The sequence below is a fragment of the Culicoides brevitarsis genome, chromosome 1, assembly GCF_036172545.1.
Source record: "Culicoides brevitarsis isolate CSIRO-B50_1 chromosome 1, AGI_CSIRO_Cbre_v1, whole genome shotgun sequence".
In the NCBI taxonomy this organism is placed as follows: domain Eukaryota; kingdom Metazoa; phylum Arthropoda; class Insecta; order Diptera; family Ceratopogonidae; genus Culicoides; species Culicoides brevitarsis.
Window position 1 is genome coordinate 11894943 of NC_087085.1, and position 25743 is coordinate 11920685.

The 25743-nt window shown below is 29.9% G+C and overlaps 3 protein-coding genes across 3 annotated transcripts in view; 2 read left to right on the plus strand and 1 right to left on the minus strand.

Annotated features, from left to right (window-relative positions):
- Positions 1–261: 261 nt before the first annotated feature.
- LOC134826945 (protein hold'em) lies at positions 262–9523 on the minus strand. The gene is made up of 2 exons (XM_063839457.1): positions 8624–9523; positions 262–871 (listed from the first exon to the last, which is right to left on the minus strand). The coding sequence occupies exons 1-2, from the start codon at positions 9474–9476 to the stop codon at positions 324–326; spliced, it is 1401 nt and encodes a 466-aa protein (XP_063695527.1). The 5' UTR covers positions 9477–9523; the 3' UTR covers positions 262–323.
- A 113-nt stretch (positions 9524–9636) lies between these two features.
- On the plus strand, positions 9637–11286 carry LOC134838109 (2-(3-amino-3-carboxypropyl)histidine synthase subunit 1). Its single transcript, XM_063853570.1, has 2 exons — positions 9637–10108; positions 10174–11286. Exons 1-2 carry the CDS (start codon positions 9871–9873, stop codon positions 11220–11222), a joined length of 1287 nt encoding a protein of 428 aa, XP_063709640.1. The 5' UTR covers positions 9637–9870; the 3' UTR covers positions 11223–11286.
- Positions 11287–13165: 1879 nt separating this feature from the next.
- LOC134827172 (F-box/LRR-repeat protein 16) overlaps positions 13166–25743 on the plus strand; it is a 42380-nt gene continuing 29802 nt past the window's right edge. Inside the window, exon 1 of the mRNA XM_063839743.1 lies at positions 13166–14084. Within this exon, the coding sequence (XP_063695813.1) occupies positions 13230–14084 (855 nt within the window). The 5' untranslated portion in view covers positions 13166–13229. The remainder of the gene's footprint in view (positions 14085–25743) is intronic.

Sequence of the window (25743 nt, forward strand, 5' to 3'; positions counted from 1 at the left end):
TTTGATATAATTTCTACCGTACCTGATGAATTTTTGTCATTTTTATTTTATTTACGGCAATGCACGGATGTCAGAAGAGGGCAAATGCACGAGAAAAAGTTCTTATCGCGACGTAAAATTAAAGATAAAAATCTTTCGAGATAAGAATTTTGTTTAAATTTAGCTCATGCGTTTGGGAACATGTTTGTAAATAGCTGGATTAGCACTTTTCTGGCTTCGCATGTCACAATTGCCGGTTTATGATGTCATTTTTAACGATATTGAGTCATTTATTTGAGTTTTGTAACATTTTTCAGTACAAATTACAATTTAACACGAAAAATTCAATAAATTTTCAATTCTTTTGAGACTTCGCTTGGATTCACAGGAACAACTTCTACCACAGAGATCAAAGTTCGGGCACGACAAACGGATTTCTTGCGAATAACTAACTTCACGGCGCATCTTTCAAGTAAAACGGACCATTTAATAGCTCCTATTTGGGTATCTGACAATGCAAGGAACTCATTGACGTCGACTCCCATCACAGCTTCGGCGAATTTATTGTATAATTTACAATTTGCGAGAGTTCCTGTGTGATCCGAGAAGTTCATGGTGACATTAAAAAAGGTTTTGATGCAATTTTGTTGCGCTGTTCCGTTCATATATTGCAAATTGTAGCAATCCTCGTTGGAACAAGTTTCCGCTTCAAGCGAAATGTAGTGTTTGCATAGCTCGCAGCGACGTCGAACGCATTCGTAAGGACCGTCAATGTCGAATTTGGTGACTGTAGCATAACAGAGAGCCGTGAAATGATCGCCTTCGGTGCGTAAAATGCCGTCAGCTTTGTCGTTGATTTGTTGCACTGTCATTATGTCGTTGATGCGAAGTGCTGAAAATAAAAAAAATTATAAATTTAAGGGATTTTTTTAATTTCGATTAAGAAATCATGAATTAATTTTTTACAAAAAATAACGATCAAAAACTGTGTCAAAGCCATTTTTGACAAATCTTGCTCCAAATGGATAAAAATTTATCAGAGGGCTCTAATTTATCATTTTTAATCATTTTGTGACTCAAAACTACCAAAAAATAGAAACTGAAAAAGATTTTTTTCTTTGACACAGTTTTAATTTGAAAACTAAATCAAGAGCAAAACTGTGTCAAAAACTATGTCAAAAACTGTGTCAAAGCCATTTTTGTCAAATCTTGCTCCAAATGGTTAAAAATTTGTCAGAGGGCTCTAATTTATCATTTTTAATCATTTTATAACTCAAAACTGCCAAAAAATTGAAACTGAAAAAATTTTTTTCTTTGACACAGTTTTAATTTGAAAACTAAATCAAGAGCAAAACTGTGTCAAAAACTATGTCAAAAACTGTGTCAAAGCCATTTTTGTCAAATCTTGCTCCAAATGGTTAAAAATTTGTCAGAGGGCTCTAATTTATCATTTTTAATCATTTTGTGACTCAAAACTGCCAAAAAATTGAAACTGAAAAAGATTTTTTTCTTTGACACAGTTTTAATTTGAAAACTAAATCAATTTTATAACTCAAAACTGCCAAAAAATTAAAACTCCGAAACTAAATCAAGAGCAAAAACTGTGTCAAAAACTGTGTCAAAGCCAATTTTGTCAAATCTTGCTCCAAATGGTTAAAAATTTGTCAGAGGGCTCTAATTTATCATTTTTAATCATTTTGTGACTCAAAACTGCCAAAAAATTGAAACTGAAAAAGATTTTTTTCTTTGACACAGTTTTAATTTGAAAACTAAATCAAAGCAAAACTGTGTCAAAAACTATGTCAAAAACTGTGTCAAACAATTTTTGTCAAATCTTGCTCCAAATGGTTAAAAATTTGTCAGAGGGCTCTAATTTATTATTTTTAATCATTTTGTGACTCAAAACTGCCAAAAAATTGAAACTGTCAAAAAATTTTGTTTTTCTTTCAGACATCACAACTCAAAACTGCCAAAAAATTGAAACTGAAAAAGATAGCAAAAACTGTGTCAAAAACTGTGTCAAAGCCAATTTTGTCAAATCTTGCTCCAAATGGATAAAAATTTGTCAGAGGGCTCTAATTTATCATTTTTAATCATTTTATAAATCAAAACTGCCAAAAAATTGAAACTGAAAAAAATTTTTTTCTTTGACACAGTTTTAATTTGAAAACTAAATCAAGAGCAAAAACTGTGTCAAAAACTGTGTCAAAGCCAATTTTGTCAAATCTTGCTCCAAATGGTTAAAAATTTGTCAGAGGGCTCTAATTTATCATTTTTAATCATTTTATAACTCAAAACTGCCAAAAAATTGAAAATGAAAAAAATTTTTTTCTTTGAAACAGTTTTAATTTGAAAACTAAGAGCAAAAAAGTCAAAAACTATGTCAAAAACTGTGTCAAAGCCATTTTTGTCAAATCTTGCTCCAAATGGTTAAAAATTTGTCAGAGGGCTCTAATTTATCATTTTTAATCATTTTGTGACTCAAAACTGCCAAAAAATTGAAACTGAAAAAGATTTTTTTCTTTGACACAGTTTTAATTTGAAAACTAAATCAAGAGCAAAACTGTGTCAAAAACTGTGTCAAAAACTGTGTCAAAGCCAATTTTGTCAAATCTTGCTCCAAATGGTTAAAAATTTGTCAGAGGGCTCTAATTTATCATTTTTAATCATTTTGTGACTCAAAACTGCCAAAAAATTGAAACTGAAAAAGATTTTTTTCTTTGACACAGTTTTAATTTGAAAACTAAATCAAGAGCAAAAAAACTATGTCAAAAACTGTGTCAAAGCAATTTTTGTCAAATCTTGCTCCAAATGGTTAAAAATTTGTCAGAGGGCTCTAATTTATCATTTTTAATCATTTTGTGACTCAAAACTGCCAAAAAATTGAAACTGAAAAAGATTTTTTTCTTTGACACAGTTTTAATTTGAAAACTAAATCAAGAGCAAAACTGTGTCAAAAACTATGTCAAAAACTGTGTCAAAGCAATTTTTGTCAAATCTTGCTCCAAATGGTTAAAAATTTGTCAGAGGGCTCTAATTTATCATTTTTAATCATTTTGTAACTCAAAACTGCCAAAAAATTGAAACTGAAAAAATTTTTTTCTTTGACACAGTTTTAATTTGAAAACTAAATCAAGAGCAAAACTGTGTCAAAAACTATGTCAAAAACTGTGTCAAAGCCATTTTTGTCAAATCTTGCTCCAAATGGTTAAAAATTTGTCAGAGGGCTCTAATTTATCATTTTTAATCATTTTGTGACTCAAAACTGCCAAAAAATTGAAACTGAAAAAGATTTTTTTCTTTGACACAGTTTTAATTTGAAAACTAAATCAAGAGATGTCAAAAACTGTGTCAAAGCCATTTTTGTCAAATCTTGCTCCAAATGGTTAAAAATTTGTCAGAGGGCTCTAATTTATCATTTTTAATCATTTTGTGACTCAAAACTGCCAAAAAATTGAAACTGAAAAAGATTTTTTTCTTTGACACAGTTTTAATTTGAAAACTAAATCAAGAGCAAAACTTGCAAAAACTGTGTCAAAAACTGTGTCAAAGCCATTTTTGTCAAATCTTGCTCCAAATGGTTAAAAATTTGTCAGAGGGCTCTAATTTATCATTTTTAATCATTTTGTGACTCAAAACTGCCAAAAAATTGAAACTGAAAAAGATTTTTTTCTTTGACACAGTTTTAATTTGAAAACTAAATCAAGAGCAAAAAAACTGTGTCAAAAACTGTGTCAAAGCCATTTTTGTCAAATCTTGCTCCAAATGGTTAAAAATTTGTCAGAGGGCTCTAATTTATCATTTTTAATCATTTTGTGACTCAAAACTGCCAAAAAATTGAAACTGAAAAAAATTTTTTTCTTTGACAAGTTTTAATTTGAAAACTAAATTTTGTCAAAGCCATTTTTGTCAAATCTTGCTCCAAATGGTTAAAAATTTATCAGACTGGCTCTTATTTATCATTTTTAATCATTTGTGTGACTCAAAACTGCCAAAAAATTGAAACTGAAAAAGATTTTTTTCTTTGACACAGTTTTAATTTGAAAACTAAATCAAGAGCAAAACTGTGTCAAAAACTGTGTCAAAAACTGTGTCAAAGCAATTTTTGTCAAATCTTGCTCCAAATGGTTAAAAATTTGTCAGAGGGCTCTAATTTATCATTTTTAATCATTTTACAACTCAAAACTGCCAAAAAATTGAAACTGAAATTTTCAGAGGGCTCTAATTTATCATTTTTAATCATTTTGTGACTGAAAAAATTTTTTTTCTTTGACACAGTTTTGTTTTGAAAACTAAATCAAGAGCAAAACTGTGTCAAAAACTGTGTCAAAGCCATTTTTGTCAAATCTTGCTCCAAATGGTTAAAAATTTGTCAGAGGGCTCTAATTTATCATTTTTAATCATTTTGTAACTCAAAACTGCCAAAAAATTGAAACTGAAAAAAATTTTTTTCTTTGACACAGTTTTAATTTGAAAACTAAATCAAAGAGCAAAAACTGTGTGTGTCAAAGCCAAATGGTTAAAAATTTTGTCAAATCATTTTTGCTCCAAATGGTTAAAAATTTTAAATCAAGAGCAAAACTGTGCTCAAAAACTGTGTCAAAATTTTTGTATCTTGCTCCAAATTTTTCAAGGGCTCTAATTTATCATTTTTAATCATTTTGTGACTCAAAACTGCCAAAAAATTGAAACTGAAAAAGATTTTTTTCTTTGACACAGTTTTAATTTGAAAACTAAATCAAGAGCAAAACTGTGTCAAAAACTATGTCAAAAACTGTGTCAAAGCCATTTTTGTCAAATCTTGCTCCAAATGGTTAAAAATTTGTCAGAGGGCTCTAATTTATCATTTTTAATCATTTTGTGACTCAAAATTGAAACTGAAAAAAACAGTTTTAATTTGAAAACCAAGAAAAACTGTGTCAAAGCCATTTTTGTCAAATCTTGCTCCAAATGGTTAAAAAAAAATTTATCATTTTTAATCATTTTTGACTCAAAACTGCCAAAAAATTGAAACTGAAAAAGATTTTTTTCTTTGACACAGTTTTAATTTGAAAACTAAATCAAGAGCAAAACTGTGTCAAAAACTATGTCAAAAACTGTGTCAAAGCCATTTTTGTCAAATCTTGCTCCAAATGGTTAAAAATTTGTCAGAGGGCTCTAATTTATCATTTTTAATCATTTTGTGACTTGCCAAAAAATTGAAACTGAAAAAGATTTTTTTCTTTCAAAACTAAATCAAAGAGCAAAAAAAATTTTTGTCAAACTGGTTAAAAAAAAAATCATTTTTAATCATTTGTGACTCAAAACTGCCAAAAAATTGAAACTGAAAAAGATTTTTTTCTTTGACACAGTTTTAATTTGAAAACTAAATCAAGAGCAAAACTGTGTCAAAGCCATTTTTGTCAAATCTTGCTCCAAATGGTTAAAAATTTGTCAGAGGGCTCTAATTTATCATTTTTAATCATTTTGTTTTTTTTTTTCTTTGACCAAATTTTTGTCAAATCTTGCTCCAAATGGTTAAAAATTTGTCAGAGGGCTCTAATTTATCATTTTTAATCATTTTGTGACTCAAAACTGCCAAAAAATTGAAACTGAAAAAGATTTTTTTCTTTGACACAGTTTTAATTTGAAAACTAAATCAAGAGCAAAACTGTGTCAAAAACTATGTCAAAAACTGTGTCAAAGCCATTTTTGTCAAATCTTGCTCCAAATGGTTAAAAATTTGTCAGAGGGCTCTAATTTATCATTTTTAATCATTTTGTGACTCAAAACTGCCAAAAAATTGAAACTGAAAAAGATTTTTTTCTTTGACACAGTTTTAATTTGAAAACTAAATCAAGAGCAAAACTCAAAAACTATGTCAAAAACTGTGTCAAAGCCATTTTTGTCAAATCTTGCTCCAAATGGTTAAAAATTTGTCAGAGGGCTCTAATTTATCATTTTTAATCATTTTGTGACTCAAAACTGCCAAAAAATTGAAACTGAAAAAGATTTTTTTCTTTGACACAGTTTTAATTTGAAAACTAAATCAAGAGCAAAAATGTGTCAAAAACTATGTCAAAAACTGTGTCAAAGCAATTTTTGTCAAATCTTGCTCCAAATGGTTAAAAATTTGTCAGAGGGCTCTAATTTATCATTTTTAATCATTTTGTGACTCAAAACTGCCAAAAAATTGAAACTGAAAAAGATTTTTTTCTTTGACACAGTTTTAATTTGAAAACTAAATCTGTCAAAAACTATGTCAAAAACTGTGTCAAAGCCATTTTTGTCAAATCTTGCTCCAAATGGATAAAAATTTGTCAAAGGGCTCTAATTTATCATTTTTTCATTTTGTGACTCAAAACTGCCAAAAAATTGAAACTGAAAAAGATTTTTTTCTTTGACACAGTTTTAATTTGAAAACTAAATCAAGAGCAAAACTGTGTCAAAAACTATGTCAAAAACTGTGTCAAAGCCATTTTTGTCAAATCTTGCTCCAAATGGATAAAAATCTGTCAGATGGCTCTAATTTAACATTTTTAATCATTTTATAACTCAAAACTGCAAAAAAATTGAAACTGAAAAAATTTTTTTCTTTGACATCAAGAGCAAAAAGTTTTAATTTGAAAACTAAATCAAGAGCAAAACTTGTCACCAAAATTCAGCAAAAATCTGTGTCAAAGCCATTTTTGTCAAATCTTGCTCCAAATGGTTAAAAATTTGTCAGAGGGCTCTAATTTATCATTTTTAATCATTTTGTGACTCAAAACTGCCAAAAAATTGAAACTGAAAAAGATTTTTTTCTTTGACACAGTTTTAATTTGAAAACTAAATCAAGAGCAAAACTGTGTCAAAAACTATGTCAAAAACTGTGTCAAAGCCAATTTTGTCAAATCTTGCTCCAAATGGTTAAAAATTTGTCAGAGGGCTCTAATTTATCATTTTTAATCATTTTGTGACTCAAAACTGCCAAAAAATTGAAACTGAAAAAGATTTTTTTCTTTGACACAGTTTTAATTTGAAAACTAAATCAAGAGCAAAACTGTGTCAAAGCCATTTTTGTCAAATCTTGCTCCAAATGGTTAAAAATTTGTCAGAGGGCTCTAATTTATCATTTTTAATCATTTTGTGACTCAAAACTGCCAAAAAATTGAAACTGAAAAAGATTTTTTTCTTTGACACAGTTTTAATTTGAAAACTAAATCAAGAGCAAAACTGTGTCAAAAACTGTGTCAAAAACTGTGTCAAAGCAATTTTTGTCAAATCTTGCTCCAAATGGTTAAAAATTTGTCAGAGGGCTCTAATTTATCATTTTTAATCATTTTATAACTCAAAACTGCCAAAAAATTGAAACTGAAAAAATTTTTTTCTTTGTCACAGTTTTTAATTTGAAAACTAAATCAAGAGCAAAACTTGTCAAAAACTGTGTCAAAGCCATTTTTGTCAAATCTTGCTCCAAATGGTTAAATTTGTCAGAGGGCTCTAATTTATCATTTTTAATCATTTTGTGACTCAAAACTGCCAAAAAATTGAAACTGAAAAAGATTTTTTTCTTTGACACAGTTTTAATTTGAAAACTAAATCAAGAGCAAAACTGTGTCAAAAACTATGTCAAAAACTGTGTCAAAGCCATTTTTGTCAAATCTTGCTCCAAATGGTTAAAAATTTGTCAGAGGGCTCTAATTTATCATTTTTAATCATTTTATAACTCAAAACTGCCAAAAAATTGAAACTGAAAAAATTTTTTTTCTTTGACACAGTTTTGTTTTGAAAACTAAATCAAGAGCAAAAAAACTGTGTCAAAAACTGTGTCAAAGCCAATTTTGTCAAATCTTGCTCCAAATGGTTAAAAATTTGTCAGAGGGCTCTAATTTATCATTTTTAATCATTTTGTAACTCAAAACTGCCAAAAAATTGAAACTGAAAAAAAAAATTTTCTTTGACATAGTTTTGTTTTGAAAACTAAATCAAGAGCAAAAAAAACTGTGTCAAAAACTGTGTCAAAGCCAATTTTGTCAAATCTTGCTCCAAATGGTTAAAAATTTGTCAGAGGGCTCTAATTTATCATTTTTAATCATTTTGTAACTCAAAACTGCCAAAAAATTGAAACTGAAAAAAAAAATTTTCTTTGACATAGTTTTGTTTTGAAAACTAAATCAAGAGCAAAAACTGTGTCAAAAACTATGTCAAAAACTGTGTCAAAGCCATTTTTGTCAAATCTTGCTCCAAATGGTTAAAAATTTGTCAGAGGGCTCTAATTTATCATTTTTAATCATTTTGTGACTCAAAACTACCAAAAAATAGAAACTGAAAAAAAAATTTTTCTTTGACATAGTTTTGTTTTGAAAACTAAATCAAGAGCAAAAACTGTGTCAAAGCCAATTTTGTCAAATCTTGCTCCAAATGGTTAAAAATTTATCAGAGGGCTCTAATTTATCATTTTTAATCAATTTATAACTCAAAACTGCCAAAAATTCAAAACGGCATTAAAAATTCAAAATTATGTTAAATCGCAATATTTTTAATTTTTTTTACTAAAGTTTATGCTTTAGTCGAAATTAAGTCACTTAAGTTATTTTAAATTTGAGTCTAATCCAAAAATTTATTAAATTGTAAAAAAAAACTAAAAAAAAAATTTGAAAAAAAGTCAATTTTAGTTACTTACCATCGATCATATCATCATTCAAAAACCCTTCCATCTCCTTCAATGGCGTTCGTTCCACATAAAGTCTCAATTCCTCAGCTTCCTTTCCGATCGGATTCTCAATGAACAAAGTTCTCGCCGTTTCAACCAACGTTATCGCTTGATAATACTCGGAATAATTAATTCTCACATCTGTGATGAACAAAATCGTTTCCAACTCTTTCCACGCCTCCGATCGATCAATTGCCTGCTCCGACCACAAATTCAGCGACATCCCTTGAAAAGTTTTATCCATCACTATCACGGATTTGCATTTTTTCTTCATGCCCGTCTTGGCAATCAGCAATTCGCGTGGCGGGCGATTGTATCGAACAGCTACCAATAAATCCACGGACTCTCCAACAGATTCCTTTTCATATAAACTAATATCTGACAGCTTCAGTACTTCGTTCGGATGTTTCAGAGGATATTTCAACAAAGCTTTGAGTGTTTCGTTAGCTCCTGGATCAATTACGACTCTTCCACGGTTCGAATCTATCGTCAAAATGAAATCGCTCGAGCATTTTGGTTTGTATTCCTTCCCTTTGCCATCATTTTCTTTACCGATTTTAGGATTTTCGACATTTACAACGTCTCCAATTGCGATTTCCGAGTTCAATTCATGAATTTTGTCATCTGTTCCCCAAATAACGCAGTTCAGGAAGTCCTTTGCTGAGTCACGAAGCGTCAAATTGAAGACTCCGCGTTGCTCGTCCTTGAAAGTGAAGATTTTCGGGTCACTTTTTGAAATTACCAAACAAGTTAATAGGAAATTTGAGTCGCCGAGATGCAAATCTTTGATTTTCTTCCTTTTTAAACTGCAAATTGGGTCCATTTTAGCGATTTTTCAAAGAAATTTTCACAAAAAATGTGAAAAGTGAGGGAATTTCAACACATTTTTATCTGAAACCGTTATTTGATAACGGAAAACGGTACTTTGATATAAAAATCCAGTCACTAACCTCAATTAGAAATCCAGTTACGAACGTCTTAAAATATTTTAAAAAGTCACGTACACATTGTCTGCCAAAATAAAGCGATTCCTTCGTGTTTTTAGACAGAAAATTGCCTAAAACAATCAAAAACGTGGAAAATTTAACCAATAATTAGTAGTTTTACTAAAGATGTTACTTTTGTGACGTCGCATCACAAGAAATTCCAAAAAATCTCATCGGGCCTACTTTCTTACATAAACAACAAGCACATTTCTCGCATAAAAAAGCACAAAAATGGCATCAGCTGAGGTCGAAACAGCTGGCGTAGTTGTCGTCAAGGCGAAACCTGCACGAAAAATCTTCAGACCAGCTACGAGAACCATCAACAAAATCCCTCCGGAGATCCTGAATGACCCGCAGATCAACGAGGCAATTGCTGCGCTTCCGTCAAACTACAATTTCGAGATTCACAAGACAATTTTTCGATGTCGCGAGATAAAAGCGAAACGTGTCGCACTCCAACTACCTGAAGGTAAGCCACTTTTTTTTTGTTGCATTTCGTTTCGTAACACTTTCAAGGTCACCCATCTTTTGCAGGTCTTTTGATGTTTTCTCTCATCATAAGTGACATAATTGAGAGATTTACGGATGCGGATACGGTTATAATGGGCGATGTGACATATGGCGCGTGTTGCGTCGACGATTTCACCGCAAAAGCCTTGGGAGCTGACTTACTCGTGCATTACGGACACAGTTGTTTGATTCCCGTCGATCAAACGGTCGGCATAAAAGTGTTGTATGTCTTTGTCGACATCAAAATCGACGCTGTGCACTTCATCGAAAGTGTAAAACTCAATTTTAACGTCAACCAAAAGCTCGCTCTTGTGAGTACAATTCAATTTGTCGCTACATTACACGCCGCTGCAAAGGATTTACGTGAAATTGGATACGATATCACGATTCCGCAGTCAAAACCTTTGAGTCCGGGTGAAGTTTTGGGATGTACGGCACCTCGAATCCCCGAAGGAACGACATTGATCTACTTGGGCGACGGCAGATTCCATTTAGAAGCCGCTATGATCTCGAATCCCACAGCTGATGCATACAAATATGACCCGTATGAGAAGAAATTCACGCAAGAATTTTACGATCACACCGAAATGCGAGTAAATCGCAAACGTGCGATCGATTCAAGTAGAAACGCAAAAAAAGTAGGCATAATTTTGGGCACTCTCGGGCGTCAAGGCAGCTTAAAAGTGCTCGAACACATCGAAAAACGCATTCGTGCCAAAGGAAAAGACGTCGTTACGATTCTTTTGTCAGAAATTTTTCCGCATAAAATTGAATTATTCCAAGATGTCGATGTTTTTGTGCAAGTAGCGTGTCCCCGGTTATCCATAGATTGGGGAACGGCCTTCAATAAACCGCTTTTAACGCCTTACGAACTGTCTGTGGCACTTGGAGATGTCGAATGGAGACTCAATGGTGACATTGAGAAACAAACTGAGGTCTATCCAATGGACTTTTATGCGAGCAAATCTCTCGGGCAATGGACTCCGAATCACAAACCGAGTGATAATGGATGCGAAAATGCCTTGACTGGCGGTTGTTGCGGCAAATGTGACAAAGGCGAGAAAAAAACTTGATATCCAATGGGGTTCTAAAAAATAAAAATTAAAAAAATGACATTGTAAATTATTGTAAAAAATAAAAAATAGATAAAAATTAATTTTTTTTAAGTAAAAAGGTTGATAGAACCATAAAACGACAACGACACACATGCTGTTTATGTAACAATTCCATTCATTCATTGACTTTCGAGCTAACGAAAAATGTCCTCGTTGCCGAAAACTCTCCCTATTTTTCCATATGATCGAAATTTCTCTCCCAAATCGTTCTGTGAAGGAATTTTCCGAAGTTTGACATTTCCCGGCGCATGCGAAATACCGTAATTTGTGTGTTTATCTACCGAGGACGCCAATTTAGCTCCACGACACGAAGGAAAAACGTCGGAAAATGTCCCAACTGTCATTTCGCCCCAAAAGTAGGCAATCGACATCACACGTTTTCCCTCATTTTCCACTCGCGACTCACCTGAAAGTCTATTTTTAAATATTTGGAATTTAATTCAGGCACTTTTTCGTGTGTGATTCATCAAAAAAGTGTCATTTAGTGAAAAACATTAAAAATTTCATAAATTTAGTGCATCGGAAAATTATGTTGTGAGGAAAATTATTCGCTCTCTTGTTCTCTCTCGTTTTTTCATTCAAAAGAGAGCGAAAAAATTCTATTTACTACAACCCGAGGCAGAGTAAAAATTTTATCAAGAAATTTTCCTCAATCTGTTTTGAGCAGCTTTCGAGATCGGTTGCGTACAAAGTGTTCCGTGCATGTCGTATCGTGTAAAAAAATAATAAAATAATAAATCTTATCAAAAAAATATTCTCTCTTTGCTAAAATAAAAAAAAAAATATAACATTAGAAAAGTTTTTATACAGAAAAAAATAAAATTAAAATCGATGCAAAGTTGCTGCAGACAGTTTTGTTCTTCCTGCACGGGAAAAAATTAGATATTTACGAAAAAAAAGTCCCAGAAAAAATACTGCAATGCGTAAATATCAATGAAAAGTGTAAAAAAAATTATTTAAATTTGGACACAATTAAATTACTTGCAGTTCATCAACTATTTCTGGTTGCGCGATTTTTAAACGAAAATTAAAATTAAATAAAATTCATCAAATAAATTTCATGTGAAGCGATGAAAATCGATTTTGCCCAAAATTTGTCACAAAAATAAATCAAAATCAAGTGAAATTGCAAATATTTTATTTAAATAAAGAAATAAATAGGAAAAAGGTAACAAAATAAATAAAAATTAAATAAAACGTCGGAAAAAAGAATGAAAATTATGTTAAGAATTTGAAATGAATACAAAGTGAAACAAAAAATTGCAAAAAAAAAGTAATAATAAAAATAATAATAAAAAAAAAATAAATAAAGAAGAAAAAATTAAAAGAAATAGAATAATCGTGCATCGTTGCCTTCATTTATACACAAAAAAAAACACAAAAATTGTCGTGGGAAAGTGTACGAAAGAAAATTGGATAATTTATTTGTGCTCGTACCTACGTGCATGTTGCGTTGTCGTCTCTAATAAAAAAAAAGAAGAAAGAAAACTGGGTGAATAACATTTTAACGTTAAATAAAAAAAAAGAAAATCAAGTGGTGCAAAAAATAAACGAATCGCACTAAATAGCAAAGAAATAGTGTAGGATTTGACATAAATTCCAGTGGATTTATGTCTTTTTTCCTGTTATATTATGTTTTTTAGCTAAAATAGGACAAAAATAATCTACAACAATGAAATCTCATGTTTTTGTGTATTATTGACGGCAACTTTTGCAAATAAATACGAAAAATTCAAGAGAAAAAAGTTCACAGAAAAAATCGATAATTTTTTGTTGTTTGAGTGTGTTTGACGTGTTTTTTTTTTTGTAGTAAAAATGAATGAAATTTACAGTGAAATTTTTTTTTCAGGAGTCATGTGAAATTAATAATTTAAAAAATTAAAAAAAAAAAAATATTTAAAAAAAAGGTTGTGTAAAAAAAAATTAATTTAAGACTAAAAAAAAATAATTAAAAAAAAATTAAAAATGTCTTCGATATCAGCACAAGGAGTAGTTGAGCGTGCCTCGGCAGAACTCTCAAAACGCATCAACGGTCTCGGTTTACGTTCGAAGCATCATCACAGCAACAGCAGCTCAAGTAACGGCAGTAACAGCGGCAGCGGCGGCAAAACGAGCGTCATGGAACGCGTAACGAACGTCTTGTGCGGCGGTTCGAGCAACAATCACAACAACATAAACTCCTCTGACAAACCGTCCAAACTGACAGGGAAGCAACAACAGCAAATTAGCAAAATAACCGGCGGCGGAAGCATAATTGGGCCCAGCAACGGGCCCTCACTGAATTTATCTAATAACGTCATCGGCAATAGTGGCAGCGGCATCGGGAGTAATCATTCGACGCCAAATCTCCTCCGAAAAATGAATCATCATCACACGCCGCAGCATCACAGTCCCATGATGGGATACAAACAGCAAGTTTATGTGCCGCCGCCGCCCGTGACAGTCGAGCAATTACTCTATGACGAACGATTTTTGTCGAAATTCTTCTTGTATTTCAATGCGGTCGAGCGACGGACACTCGCACAGGTTTGCGTTCGATGGAGAGACTTGCTCTACAGGTCACCGCGTTACTGGAACGGACTTTTGCCTGTGATACAATGTCGTGAATTTCGGCAATGCTCGAATCAGGATCGGGTCAAGCTGTATAACTCGCTGATACGAAGGGGATTTCATGCGATAAGTTTGTTCGGGGCGACAGATGAAGATGCTTTAGATTTAGTTCATTCGTTTCCGCTGGCGTCGAAACACGTGCACATCATTAGTTTGCGATGCTCTTCCATCAGTGATCGGGGACTCGAGGCGCTGCTGGATCATTTACAGGTGAGTTCGTTTTTAATGACCTCAATTCCGGTTAAAAATCATCTAAGGAGGAAAAAAAAGGAAAAAAACCAACAAAAAATCTAAAAAAGTTTCGATGGGACTTGAATACTAATGAAATGCACGCCTACCTAGTTGTGAACGTTTAAAATGCTGACAAATGACTAAATGCTGACTGACACACTTTTTGAAGAGACTCTTTTGTGTGCAGTACATTTTTCAAAGGAAATTTGCTTTTTTCCACGTAATTCCATTAGTAGTTGTTGTCTCTCATCGCAGCGACAGACACCAAAGGTCGATCCTTTTATGAGGCATTTTCTTGCTTTTTTGCTAATGTACTGACAATTGAACGTTCCATTTAAATTATGTCTCTTCAGGGAAAATAATTTTATTAGATTTGCATTTGGTTTTGACTCAAACGGCAAAAAAAACGAAAAATGCTAGACAAGGCACGTAACATTTTCCGTTTTGCAGGCCTTAAAATAATAATCAAGTCGAACAATGCACGTTCATTATGGCAAAAAAAGAGTAGTTCCATCCACATATGTGGAGTTTCTGATGTTTGTCTTTATTTACAGTTCAAATGGGGGGAAAAAGTATGCCGTAGAAATATAAATTGAAATGAAAGCAACTCTATAGCAATAAAACGGAACAAAAGATTGTGGTGATGTTATTCTTCTTGTGTTTTGTTACATCTTTTCTGTGATTGTAGGGAGGATTATGATATTCGGGAAATTATCAAATGTTTTAATTTTTTAACGCATTTCATTTTTAATTTGAAAAATTTGGTTCATTTGTCATTCTGTCAGTGTTTATCTTCAGTCTGTATCTTCATTTTCATGAAAAATTTAAATTTATTTAAATAATAAATTTTATTAATTAATTTAATTAAATTATTATTGAAATTAATTAAATTAAATTAATTACAAAAAAAAAAAAAATAAATAAATATTGGATTCGTCAACTACAAAAAAAAAAGAAAAAAAATCTTAAAAATTTGATGAATCATTTAGAACAATAATTCATAATTTTAAGGAAAATTTTAAAAATTTAAAGAAAAGTTTTGATAATTTTAATTAAAACTCTTTTAAAAAAATTATAAAAATAAAATAAAAAATCTAAAAAAAAAAATGTAAAATTTTTAGAAATACTTGATTAATTAGAAATACTTAAAAAAAATTTTAAATATCTCAAAAATTAAAAAAAAAAATTAATAAATACTTTGATACTTTTTGAAAATTATTTTTTAAAAATTTGAAAAAAAATCTATGTAAAAATATAAAATAAACTTTTAATTATTAAAAAAAAAAAATAAAAAAAAATTAAATTTTTTTGAAAATTTGGAAAAATTAAAAAAATTTATCTATTAAAATTTTGTTTTATTAAAAGTTGAATTTGATTAGTTTTCGAAATTTTCTAAAAATTTTAAAATTTTCTTTTTTTTTCTTGAATAATTGAAAGTTTATTTTATATTTTATCATAAATAAAAATAAAATTTTGAAAACAAGAAAATTTAAAATGCGGTTAAGATGTGTGCCTCAAAAATATTTTGTACGTCATGAACGCCATTTTGACAAATTCTCACTTGATTACATGTGAAAAATCCCAAAATTCCCCATTTTCGACCGAGAACAATAATTTTATTGTGGTTTCTCAATTTATGAGACAACTTCATAACAACCCTTTCTTCTCCCTCTGTTTTGTCTCCGCCGCACAAAAGTGAGACACCAAAACATTCAATTAGAACGTTTGCTGCACCAAGTTGAACGAACGTTTTAATATTCTGTGCGTTCAGTCAGCAGGAGAGATTCTAGATCCCCAATAAACGTGTAAGAAGCCATCTAAATGAATTTCGTGTCTACAATGTTGTAATGTTGACATGAAACACGAAATTGAATGGAAAGATTATCTTGTCACGTTCTGGATCAAAAAAAGAAAGAAAGGAAAAAAACGTCGGTGATGACGCGAGACGCACAGAAAATAGTTCAATAAGCTACTTTTTTTTGTTGAATCGATGCAAAAAAGGTCGTGTTCGTTGTTTTGTCCCAAAGGGAAAAATAAAAAGTTTTCTCGTTACTTTCATGCGAAAAAGTACGAGAATTGGGAGATATTATCATACGCTAATTATTATCATGAGAAAAGTTTGTGCAATAAAAATATTTTTTAAGGTGAGAAAACGCGAGGAGAATATTTTGCTCCTTTTTCTTGGAATTTTGTTGAGCTGTGATTCTTACAATCTTTTGTTAAAAATAACGATTCCGCTTCAGATTCTTAGAATTTTTAATTGGCTTGCATGAAAAGGATTGATTAATGAGTTTCAAGAACTTTGCACAATGATGCCTTCTGAGAATTTTTTTTATTTTTTTTCTGTTGCTTTATCATTTGAAAGCAGATAAATTTTTCTTCAGCGATTTTTTTGCATAATTTAATTTTAAAGTATTTTATTTCTTTAAAAAAAAGAAATTAAAAAAAAAATTAAATTTATAAATAATTAATAAATTAAATTAAATGAATAAAATAAATAAATTAATGAATTGTTATAAAAATTTAAAATAAATTTAAAGGATTTAACAAGAAAAAATTCAAACTAAAAAAAATAAATTAAAAAAATAATTAAATTTAAATTACAAAAAATCGTAATTTATATTTTTTTATTTAAAAAAAAATATTAACATAATTAATAATTAATTTTAAATAATATTTTAACTAAATAAATACTAATAAATACATACTATTAAAATATTATTTAAAATAAATTTATTATTATTTTAACAATTTTTTTTAATAAAAAAATATAAATTACGATTATTTAAAATTAAATTTAATTAATATTTTAATTCAATTTTTTTAGTTTAAATTTTAGTTAAATAAAAAATGTTGGGTTTTTAAAAAATTTTGAAAATCAGGATTCAAGAGATTAAATCGAAAATTCTGAAGACAAAAAAATTAAAAAAAATGTGAGATTAGTCTGCTTTTTAATCACAGAATTAAGACATCCAAAAATTTTCTTTGACATTTCTTCCATATTTCGTTTGAAAAATCACAGAAATCCCCAAAATCCACTAGATTACGAAATAATCATTAAACAAAATGCCATTTTCTTTGCTATTTTATGAATAATTCTGTATCTTCTTCCCTCATAATAATTCTGTCTTTATATTTCCCTCTTTAATTAAATTAATTTGTTTGCTCACTTGCGCTCACTTTCTAATTGAAATGTTTTTTATCGCTATTTGTACGCACAACTTTCATGGCATTATCATCATTTAAATTGTAATAAAATGAAATTTGCATACAAAAAATGTTCATTTCCGTGTTCCTTTTTTTGCGTTGAATTTTTTTTTGTATAAAATCATAAAACTGCCATAAAATTCGACAATTTTTTATTTTCAAAGGCTAATCTGCATATTAATAACATAACAAACAAGCGCATGTTTGTTCGCACCCTTCAAAAGTACCTTCGAGAACGGAACATCTTTCAGAATTGATGTAATTATTGCTGCATGCCGCTGGCGAGTGACGATGACGCGATGAACGTTTTCTCCCCTTCTGAGAATTTGTTCCTGTTAGCGCATTGTAAATTTTACATAGTTCCGCATTTTGTTTCCTTCCTCCCTCGCGCGTAGAGCTTTTTAATGCATATCAACCCACTTTAATAGAATATAATTTAAAAACATGCCAAAACATGAACCAAAAATTAAAATATCATTAGAGAAGTGAGTAAGTTCCATATTTTCCTCTGTAGCGATGTTTTTTGATGTGCGCTCTAAAATTCTGCTCCCCCTCACGTTTCCTCTTGCTCGTCTTAATTTATGGTCACAATGGAGAATGTTTTCGAATGGAAAATTATTGTAGTAGTTGGTTACGTGGCATGCAGCGTAGAAGTAGATAAAAGTATATTATTTCCCGAAATTAAAATAATGCCATGCTTGATTGCTCTACGGACCGCACTTTGTTTGCTCGTTTGTTCGAAAGGAAGCAGAGAGGAGTCAAAGCACAACTACTTTTTCTTGCTGTATTATTTTGTGTTAATGTAATACGATTACTACATTGAAAGTTCATTAGTGTCAAATTGAAAGGTTTTGAAATATTTAAAATTTTGTAAAAGGGGAAAATGTTATTTTAAGAGATTTGTTTTTTAAATTTTATTGATTTGAGAGGAAATAGGTCTTGGAAAAACAAAGAAAATATATGGTAGACGATTTTTTGATTATTTTATAAAAATTATTAAAAAAATTTTGAAATGAGAAATAAAAAAAAACTACGAAAAATAATTATTTATATTAATTTTAAAAAAATTAAATTAAATTAACTTTTTCTTAAAAAAATAAAAAAAAAAAATAATTAAAATTAAATTTAAAAAATAAAATAATGTATATTCATCGAAAAAATAAATTTTAAAAAAAAAAAAAAAATAAATTAAAAGTAATTTTTAAAAAAAAAAAAAAATTAGTTTTTGTTTTATTTTAAAATATTCACGAATTTAAATAATTAATAATAAATTTTAAAAATATATTTTTATAAACAATTAAATTATTTAATAAAAATCTTTAAAAACTAAATAATTTAAATTAGTTTTTGTTTTAGATTTTAAAATAGATTTTTTATTAATTTAAATACAAAAAAAAAACAAATTAATTAATTAAAGTATTAATTTAAAAGAAAAATTAATTAAGAAACTAATTTAAGTAATTTTTGAAATTCAATGAAATTTTAAATATTTTTTAACATTCAAAAAAATACTTTTTAAAAAAAATTTCAACTTCGAATTAATTTTCTTCCTTTTTGATCTCAAATCAATAAAAACTCAAACTTTATTCAAAAGTCATTCACTTGAATTTTGACAACTTCCGTTCTCAAAACGATCAAAACGTCATCATTTGACAAAAAGTACTTACCGCACATTGTCCCACGAGTTCAAAAACCGTTTTTTTTGTCTCAATTTTTTTTCTCTTTTTCACAAAAGAAAGCCGCCATAAACGCACTTGTCGCGCCGCCGTCAGCACTTAACACACAACAAAGAACTTCATTACATACATCCTCCCTCACTTGAACGTCAACAAGCGCACAACAATGAAGCAGGTGCCTCTGCCAAAAGATAATGATGATTGAAAATGATGACAAACGAGCCCTTTGTACGCGGAGTGACGTGAAAACCGACGTGATCTGACAAATAAACACAATTTTTTCTGTTGTTTTTTCATCTAAAAACTTTTGTGCGGAAAAATTCCAGGTACTCTCCCTTTCGAAAATAGAATGCCTTGAGCCAGCTACGCAAAAAAAAATAATATTGTTAGAACTCACGTTTTTCTGCTTTTTTATGGCAATTGCTGCGTGCAGGACAGATGAAAACGCGTATTTGTTGTTGAAGTACGTTCTTCAGTTTTTATGACTCTTTGATTATTGGAGAGCGTTGTTACGATTATTTATGATGAAGTGGTGCGACAATGCGGGAAAGGCTTGGATTTTTTTTTGCAAGGTCGAGTGAAGAAATTGAATCACATTAAAAGGAAATGAAATTAAAACGGAATGAAAATGATTTTGAGATGCGAAGTGTGTGATACATTCAAATCACGCAATTATTTTTCTGAACATTTTCATTCCCCTTGTTCCCAATTTTTTTTCGCACTTTTTCAGGTATTGAATTGATGCAATAAAAAGATCAAACAAAAGGTACCTACGTTATCGAATGGAGAACTGATTGTATGCGAAGGTGTCCAATTTCCATTGGAAACGCGACAACGACGTATTGTTTGACGTGCTAAGCAGACATTCCCGGGTAAAGTACGAGAAAAGGGAATGTTTAGGAAGGAAGTTGATACGGAAAATATTTTTTTTTTAGAAAAGGGGGGGAGCGAGACGATGCACGTATTTGCCATTTGCATTGAAATCATGTGTTATCCCGGTTTTTGTTTCCCTCTTTTTAGTTGTTGTTGTTGTGTTAGAATTTTCTACGGAGGTTTGTTTGTTTGTGACGGAATTTTGTTTGAACACGAAAATATTGTTGTTTTTTTATCAACGATTTTCCGAGTCAAGTGTATACGAAAAAGTTCCCCCTTCTGAATTTTAACGGGTAATTTTTTAACGAGTACATGTGTGTGCTGTGACCTAAAAAAGCTGTCCATAAATTTTAAGGGAACGTTATAAAGTTGTTTGGTTCGAGTGAGAAAAGGAAAAATTAGGTATTGATTATCACTGGTTGATTAGGACATTATAGATTTAAAATGGATTTTGTGATATCCCAAAATAATTACTCGATAAATGCCAAACATTCAAAAATTTAGAAAAGTCAGTTCTTATCTTCGGCTTAAATACCTCACTGATTGTTTCATCATTTTGAAAATAAGCGAAATTATTAAATATTCTTGATATTCTGTTGATAGGTTCATTGGAAGTAAACTGGCGGCTATTTTATTTTATATATTTTTTCTAACGTTTTTTCGTTACTTTATTTTTTGCCATTCCAGTGACACAAAGTCGTTGAAGGAATTGACAAAGACGAAAAAATGAAAATTTAAATTAATTTCAGAATCTATTCATTGAAGGCAAGCATTTCCCCATTACTACATATTTACATTGAAAACGTCGAGTTATCACGAATTTTCCTATAATCAACATATTTCGAATGCTTAAAGACAGCAAACCACACACATGATGCACTTAGATACCTCGAAGAGCAAAGGACTTACCTAGCAAGGGAAGTTTGTAATGGGACAAAGGACGATATTTTATGTGTGATCTTACAAGCCAGTTGTTGGAAATCGATTCTTTTTCTCATCAAGTCAAAGGCGAACATGGAGTCGATAACCATTCTTAAATGTTTCCATATTTAAAAGTTTTATTGTGCTTTTGTATGATGATCATATCAAAGGAGTCAGTTTTCTAGCCAAGATTTCTGAAAGTAAAGAGCAGAAAAAAGTCAATATAAAAGTTAAATATTTCAATAATCAATTAATTTCACTTAATTTGATTTGTGATACGTAATTTAATTTTTTAAATCAAATTTAAGTTTAAGTCTTTAAAAGGTTTGAAAACACTAAGATAAAGTTTACTATTAGAATTTTTTTAAAAGTTTAAATTCACTAAAATGACTGAAAAAAGAAATTTTTTATTCTTTTTTAGTTTTATTTTAGAAATATCTTTAAGCTTTGCAAAAATTCCAGAATTTAAATGTGTATCATCTAAAAATCTTTGTCACTTCACTGATGTAAAGGTAACTAAAGATGCTTACCAATGGATCCCAAAAGGATTAGACAAGCACAAACCTTACACATCTGTAGATTTCACGGACTGTGTGGTTCCAGTTATTTACAACATCATTTGCAAAACATTTCCATCATCGAAAACACTCTGGTTGGACTCCTTACAGGCTGAGGAAATCACTGAAGATGCCTTTGATGCATGTACAGATTTAGTCAATTTATATGTTACGAAAAACCGTCTCAAAAAACTTTATCCCAACACACTGAAGAAATTAGGCAAATTAGAACAATTTGCCTTTCAATATAATCAATTGACCTTAATTGATGACATGAACTTTTTTTCGTCTTCACCTAATTTACACACTATAACGCTGAGTTATAATTTTTTAACTCAATTTCCGTTTGAACTAATAAGAAATAACAAAAAATTAAAAGAAATTTATTTGCAGTCGAATGATTTGCATGACTTGGAAGTAGAAAAAATAGCGGATAATTTTAAAGATCTCAAGATATTTCACTGGTATGATAATGAAGTGTTTTGCAGTCGAGTTATAAGAGCCAATATGTATTTAAAATTTAAAGGAATAAAGTATTTAGTCGACAAACCTAATGTTAGAGGTCGCAACTACTTAAGGCAAGAAGATTTCACAAAATGTGTACCAGATATTACGAATTATATGAAAGATATTCAAGGAATTGGAGCAATGAAAAATGAAGAAAGCGCAATTAATGAAAAAGTGAAAGTGTTGGAAGGAAAAATTAAAATTTTTGAATCGATTTTAGATGAAATTGTGAAAGAAAGACAAACTCCTCAAATAACTCAAGACGTTCATTATAACCAAAAGGTAACAAAGATGTCGAAGGGCACATCAGGAAAGTAAAATTGTTGAAATTTCGTTGTAAAATAAATTATAAACGGAGAAGCACAAAGCAACTTTTAAAATCTTGTTGCATTAATTAAATTTTTCATAAAAATGAGAAAATTTTGAATCTAAGGTTTATAAATGAAATAAATCATTTTTAAATATAATCAATTAAATTCACTTAATTTGATTTTCTTAATACCTATATTGAAGGCTTTGAAAAAGCTAATTTTCAATTTAGTATTAAATCAATTTTTTAACGTTAAATTCACGTAAATGGCTGAAAAAAGAAATTTTTTCCTATTCTTCAACTTTATTTTAAAAATATTGTTCGGTTTTTCGGATATTCCAGAATATGAATGTGAATCTTCCCAAAATCTTTGTAACTTCACTGATATAAATTTAACTTATGATACTTACCAATGGATTCCAAAAGGCTTAGAAGAGCACAAACCTTACACAGTTGTTGACTTCACGAGATGTGTGATTCCTATATTTTACAATAACATTTGCAAAACCTTTCCGGAAACCGAGACTTTATGGGCCAACCAAATAAGTGCTGAAGAAATCACTGAAGATGCATTCCATGAATGTAAAAGTTTGAAATATTTGCATTTAGATAGTAATCGTCTCAAAGAGCTCCTTCCAGACACTTTTAAAGGTTTAAAAAATTTAAAATTGATATATTTACCTTATAATCAATTAACGGGATTTACTGACATGAACTTATTTCGGGATTTAACGAAGTTAAATACTTTAATTTTAGGCTGGAATAAAATAACTCAATTTCCAGCTGAGTTACTGAGGAACAATAAAAAATTAAGAACTTTCACAATACATTCGAATGATTTGATTGACTTGGAAGTAGAGAAAATTGTAGAAGCTTGTAAGGATATCAACCTTTTTCGATGGCATGATAACGAAGTTTTTTGTAGTCGAGCTACAAGAGCGAATATTTTTTTGGAGTTTAAAGGAATCACGTATTTACCTGAACCAAGTGATTCTAAAGTTCGGAGCTATTTTAGACAGGAAAGTATCAAATGTGTTCCAGATATTACGAATTATCTTGACGATATTCAAGGAATAGAAGAAATGAAAAATGCAGACAAAATTGCTGATGAAAAAATTAAGGCTTTGGAAGAAAAAATTAAACAACTAGAATTAATGTTTGAAGAATTTGTTAAAGAAAATCAAAAATTCAAGAGGATCCTGAAAAAGAAACAAAAGTAATTCGAATAAAAAGCAAAAATTAAATTAGTAGAAAAGATTACTGAAAATCTAACAATGTTAAAAATTCAAAACCATACTAACTTTGAAATGTTATAACTTAAGTTCTGTGTTACGAATCATCAAGTGAACTGCTTTAATTTATTCAAATAAGCTTGAAGAAAGTTTTTGTATGAAAAAATCAAAGAAAAGTACTCAACTCCCTTACAAAATTTTATACAATTGCAAGTAGACCGCGGTAATTTAATTTTATAACACAAAATAGGATGTGAAGTTGATTGCATATTAACTTGTCAATTTATTTTTGTAAAATCAATGAACAACCTTGAATTTCAGCAAAAGTTGATCCAGCTGTCATCTTTCACTTCTCTATAATTTTTTAGACTGACAAAATATTTTTTTGTTTCTCAAACAAATTACTTTAGAAACAAATTTCGATTTCAAACAAATGCGTTTCTTTACCCTTCAAGCGGAAAATTGCTTCAGTTATTGTTTCTTTCATCTCTCTAAAAATATCCAAACTTTTTAGTGAAATGATAGAAAAAACATTTAACTCGAAGGGATTCAATTTATTGTCATCAGTGTCTCATTTTTATGTAAACAACTTTTGTACTTTTTTCTATCAATTGAAAAAAAAAAAAAAAAAATCCCCAAATATAAAAAATACGAATTGCCGGGAAAGAACAGCTGAAAAATCAGATGGTTTTGATTTGACAGCCAGGAAATTAGTTTGGTTATAAAAAAAAATATTGAGAAAAAAAAGTAATTTTCTCATTTATTTTTTGTACCTACATTTTTTTAAAAAAATAAATATGTTTGAAAATCCCCCTTTTGACGCGGGATACTTTTCGCCTACACATAATGATATTCATGATGAACCAACCCACGATCAAACCAAACAACGTAACTCGATACTTTGTTATTCGACAAGAAAAAAAATCAAAGTAATTGAAAATGATTGCCATTTTCTTGAAATTTTGTCTGTTTTACGATTATTTTTACACTGCTGTTTTTTGCACTGCTTCAATTGAATAAAATAAAGTTTCCATAGATATCATTTCGAATAATAGCAAGACATTATTCTTCTTCATTTTTCGCAACCAGCAGTTGCGTATAAAAAAAAACGAAGGAAAAAATGGGGCGACAAAAACCTTGAATTGGTGTCTGTTATTACATTTATCATTTTTTGTGTGTCAGAAAGATAATTTTTGGATCTCGTCTCCGAAAAAAAAAAAAAAATGTGAGAAAAACATCATCAATGTCCCTCGAGAGAATAAGCTGCTCATGAAGTTCAAACACAAAGGAAAGTTGATTGATTATTTCATATTTGGCACAATTGTGTCTGAATTTAATGAAATACATTTTCTCGGAGAAAATGCTGAGTGAGTCAATAAACTTCTTATCGAGACCGTTCCTTCGATTCATTCGTTTAGATTTATTGTGAATGCGAAGGAAGATTGATTAGTTTTCGTATAATTCGCTTTATCTTTATTGCAAACATCGATCAGTGTCGTTGGTCGTTAGTAAATTGCTAATTTTCGGTTGTTTTTTGAAGCTTGAAAGGCAAAAAAGTCAAATTTTGGGTCGTTTTTGGGTAATTCCATGAAAAAATTTTGACAGGTGTCAAAAGTTTTGAAAAAATCTCGATTTTTGTACAATTTTAATTAAATTTTGTGACATTTTTATCTTTAAAATATATTTTGAATCGAAAAAACATTCAAAAATTCACATTTTAGTAAAAACAAAAATTGAACTGTCAAAATTTTGACATTTTAAAAATTTGACAGTTCAATTTTCTTTACTAAAAATTCTTTTTTGAATGTTTTTACGATTCAAATGATATTTTAAAGATAAAAATGACACAAAATTCTTTGACATCAATTAAAAAATCGAGATTTTATCAAAAATTTTGACACCTGTCATTTTCTGAACTGTCAAAAAATGTCATGGACTTACCCAAAAACAAAAGTTTTATTGTTTTTCTTCCACGTTTAGATCCAATAAAGAACTTTTTTGATGAGATTCGTTACCTTAATTACAAAAACATCCCAAAAAATTGAATTTACAACTTTACCATTAATCTCTCGACATTCGGCTTTACAGACAAACTACTTAAACTTGTTATTTGTGCAACCACACTTGATAAAATCAGCTCAAATTAATTATCATCTCACATGAAACCGACACAAATTACCAACATTGAGTACGTTCACAGTGCATTTTCGTCTCTTGCACTTCCTTCCGTCGGTACAAGACTTTTCTCGGGAAAACATGAATTTTATAGTCATAAATAAATTTCTTGTAGGATACAAACAAGATGCAGCAGAAGTTTTTGCATATGAATGAAAATGTAGTATGTCTCCTTACAAG

Excerpts from the sequence above, each read along its gene's own strand:
- LOC134826945 (XM_063839457.1), bottom strand. The coding sequence starts at position 9,476 with ATGGACCCAATTTGCAGTTTAAAAAGGAAGAAAATCAAAGATTTGCAT. Across the intron at positions 872-8,623 it reads GAATGATGATATGATCGATG|CACTTCGCATCAACGACATA; the intron begins GTAAGTAACTAA and ends TTTTATTTTCAG.
- LOC134838109 (XM_063853570.1), top strand. The coding sequence starts at position 9,871 with ATGGCATCAGCTGAGGTCGAAACAGCTGGCGTAGTTGTCGTCAAGGCG. Across the intron at positions 10,109-10,173 it reads CGCACTCCAACTACCTGAAG|GTCTTTTGATGTTTTCTCTC; the intron begins GTAAGCCACTTT and ends CATCTTTTGCAG.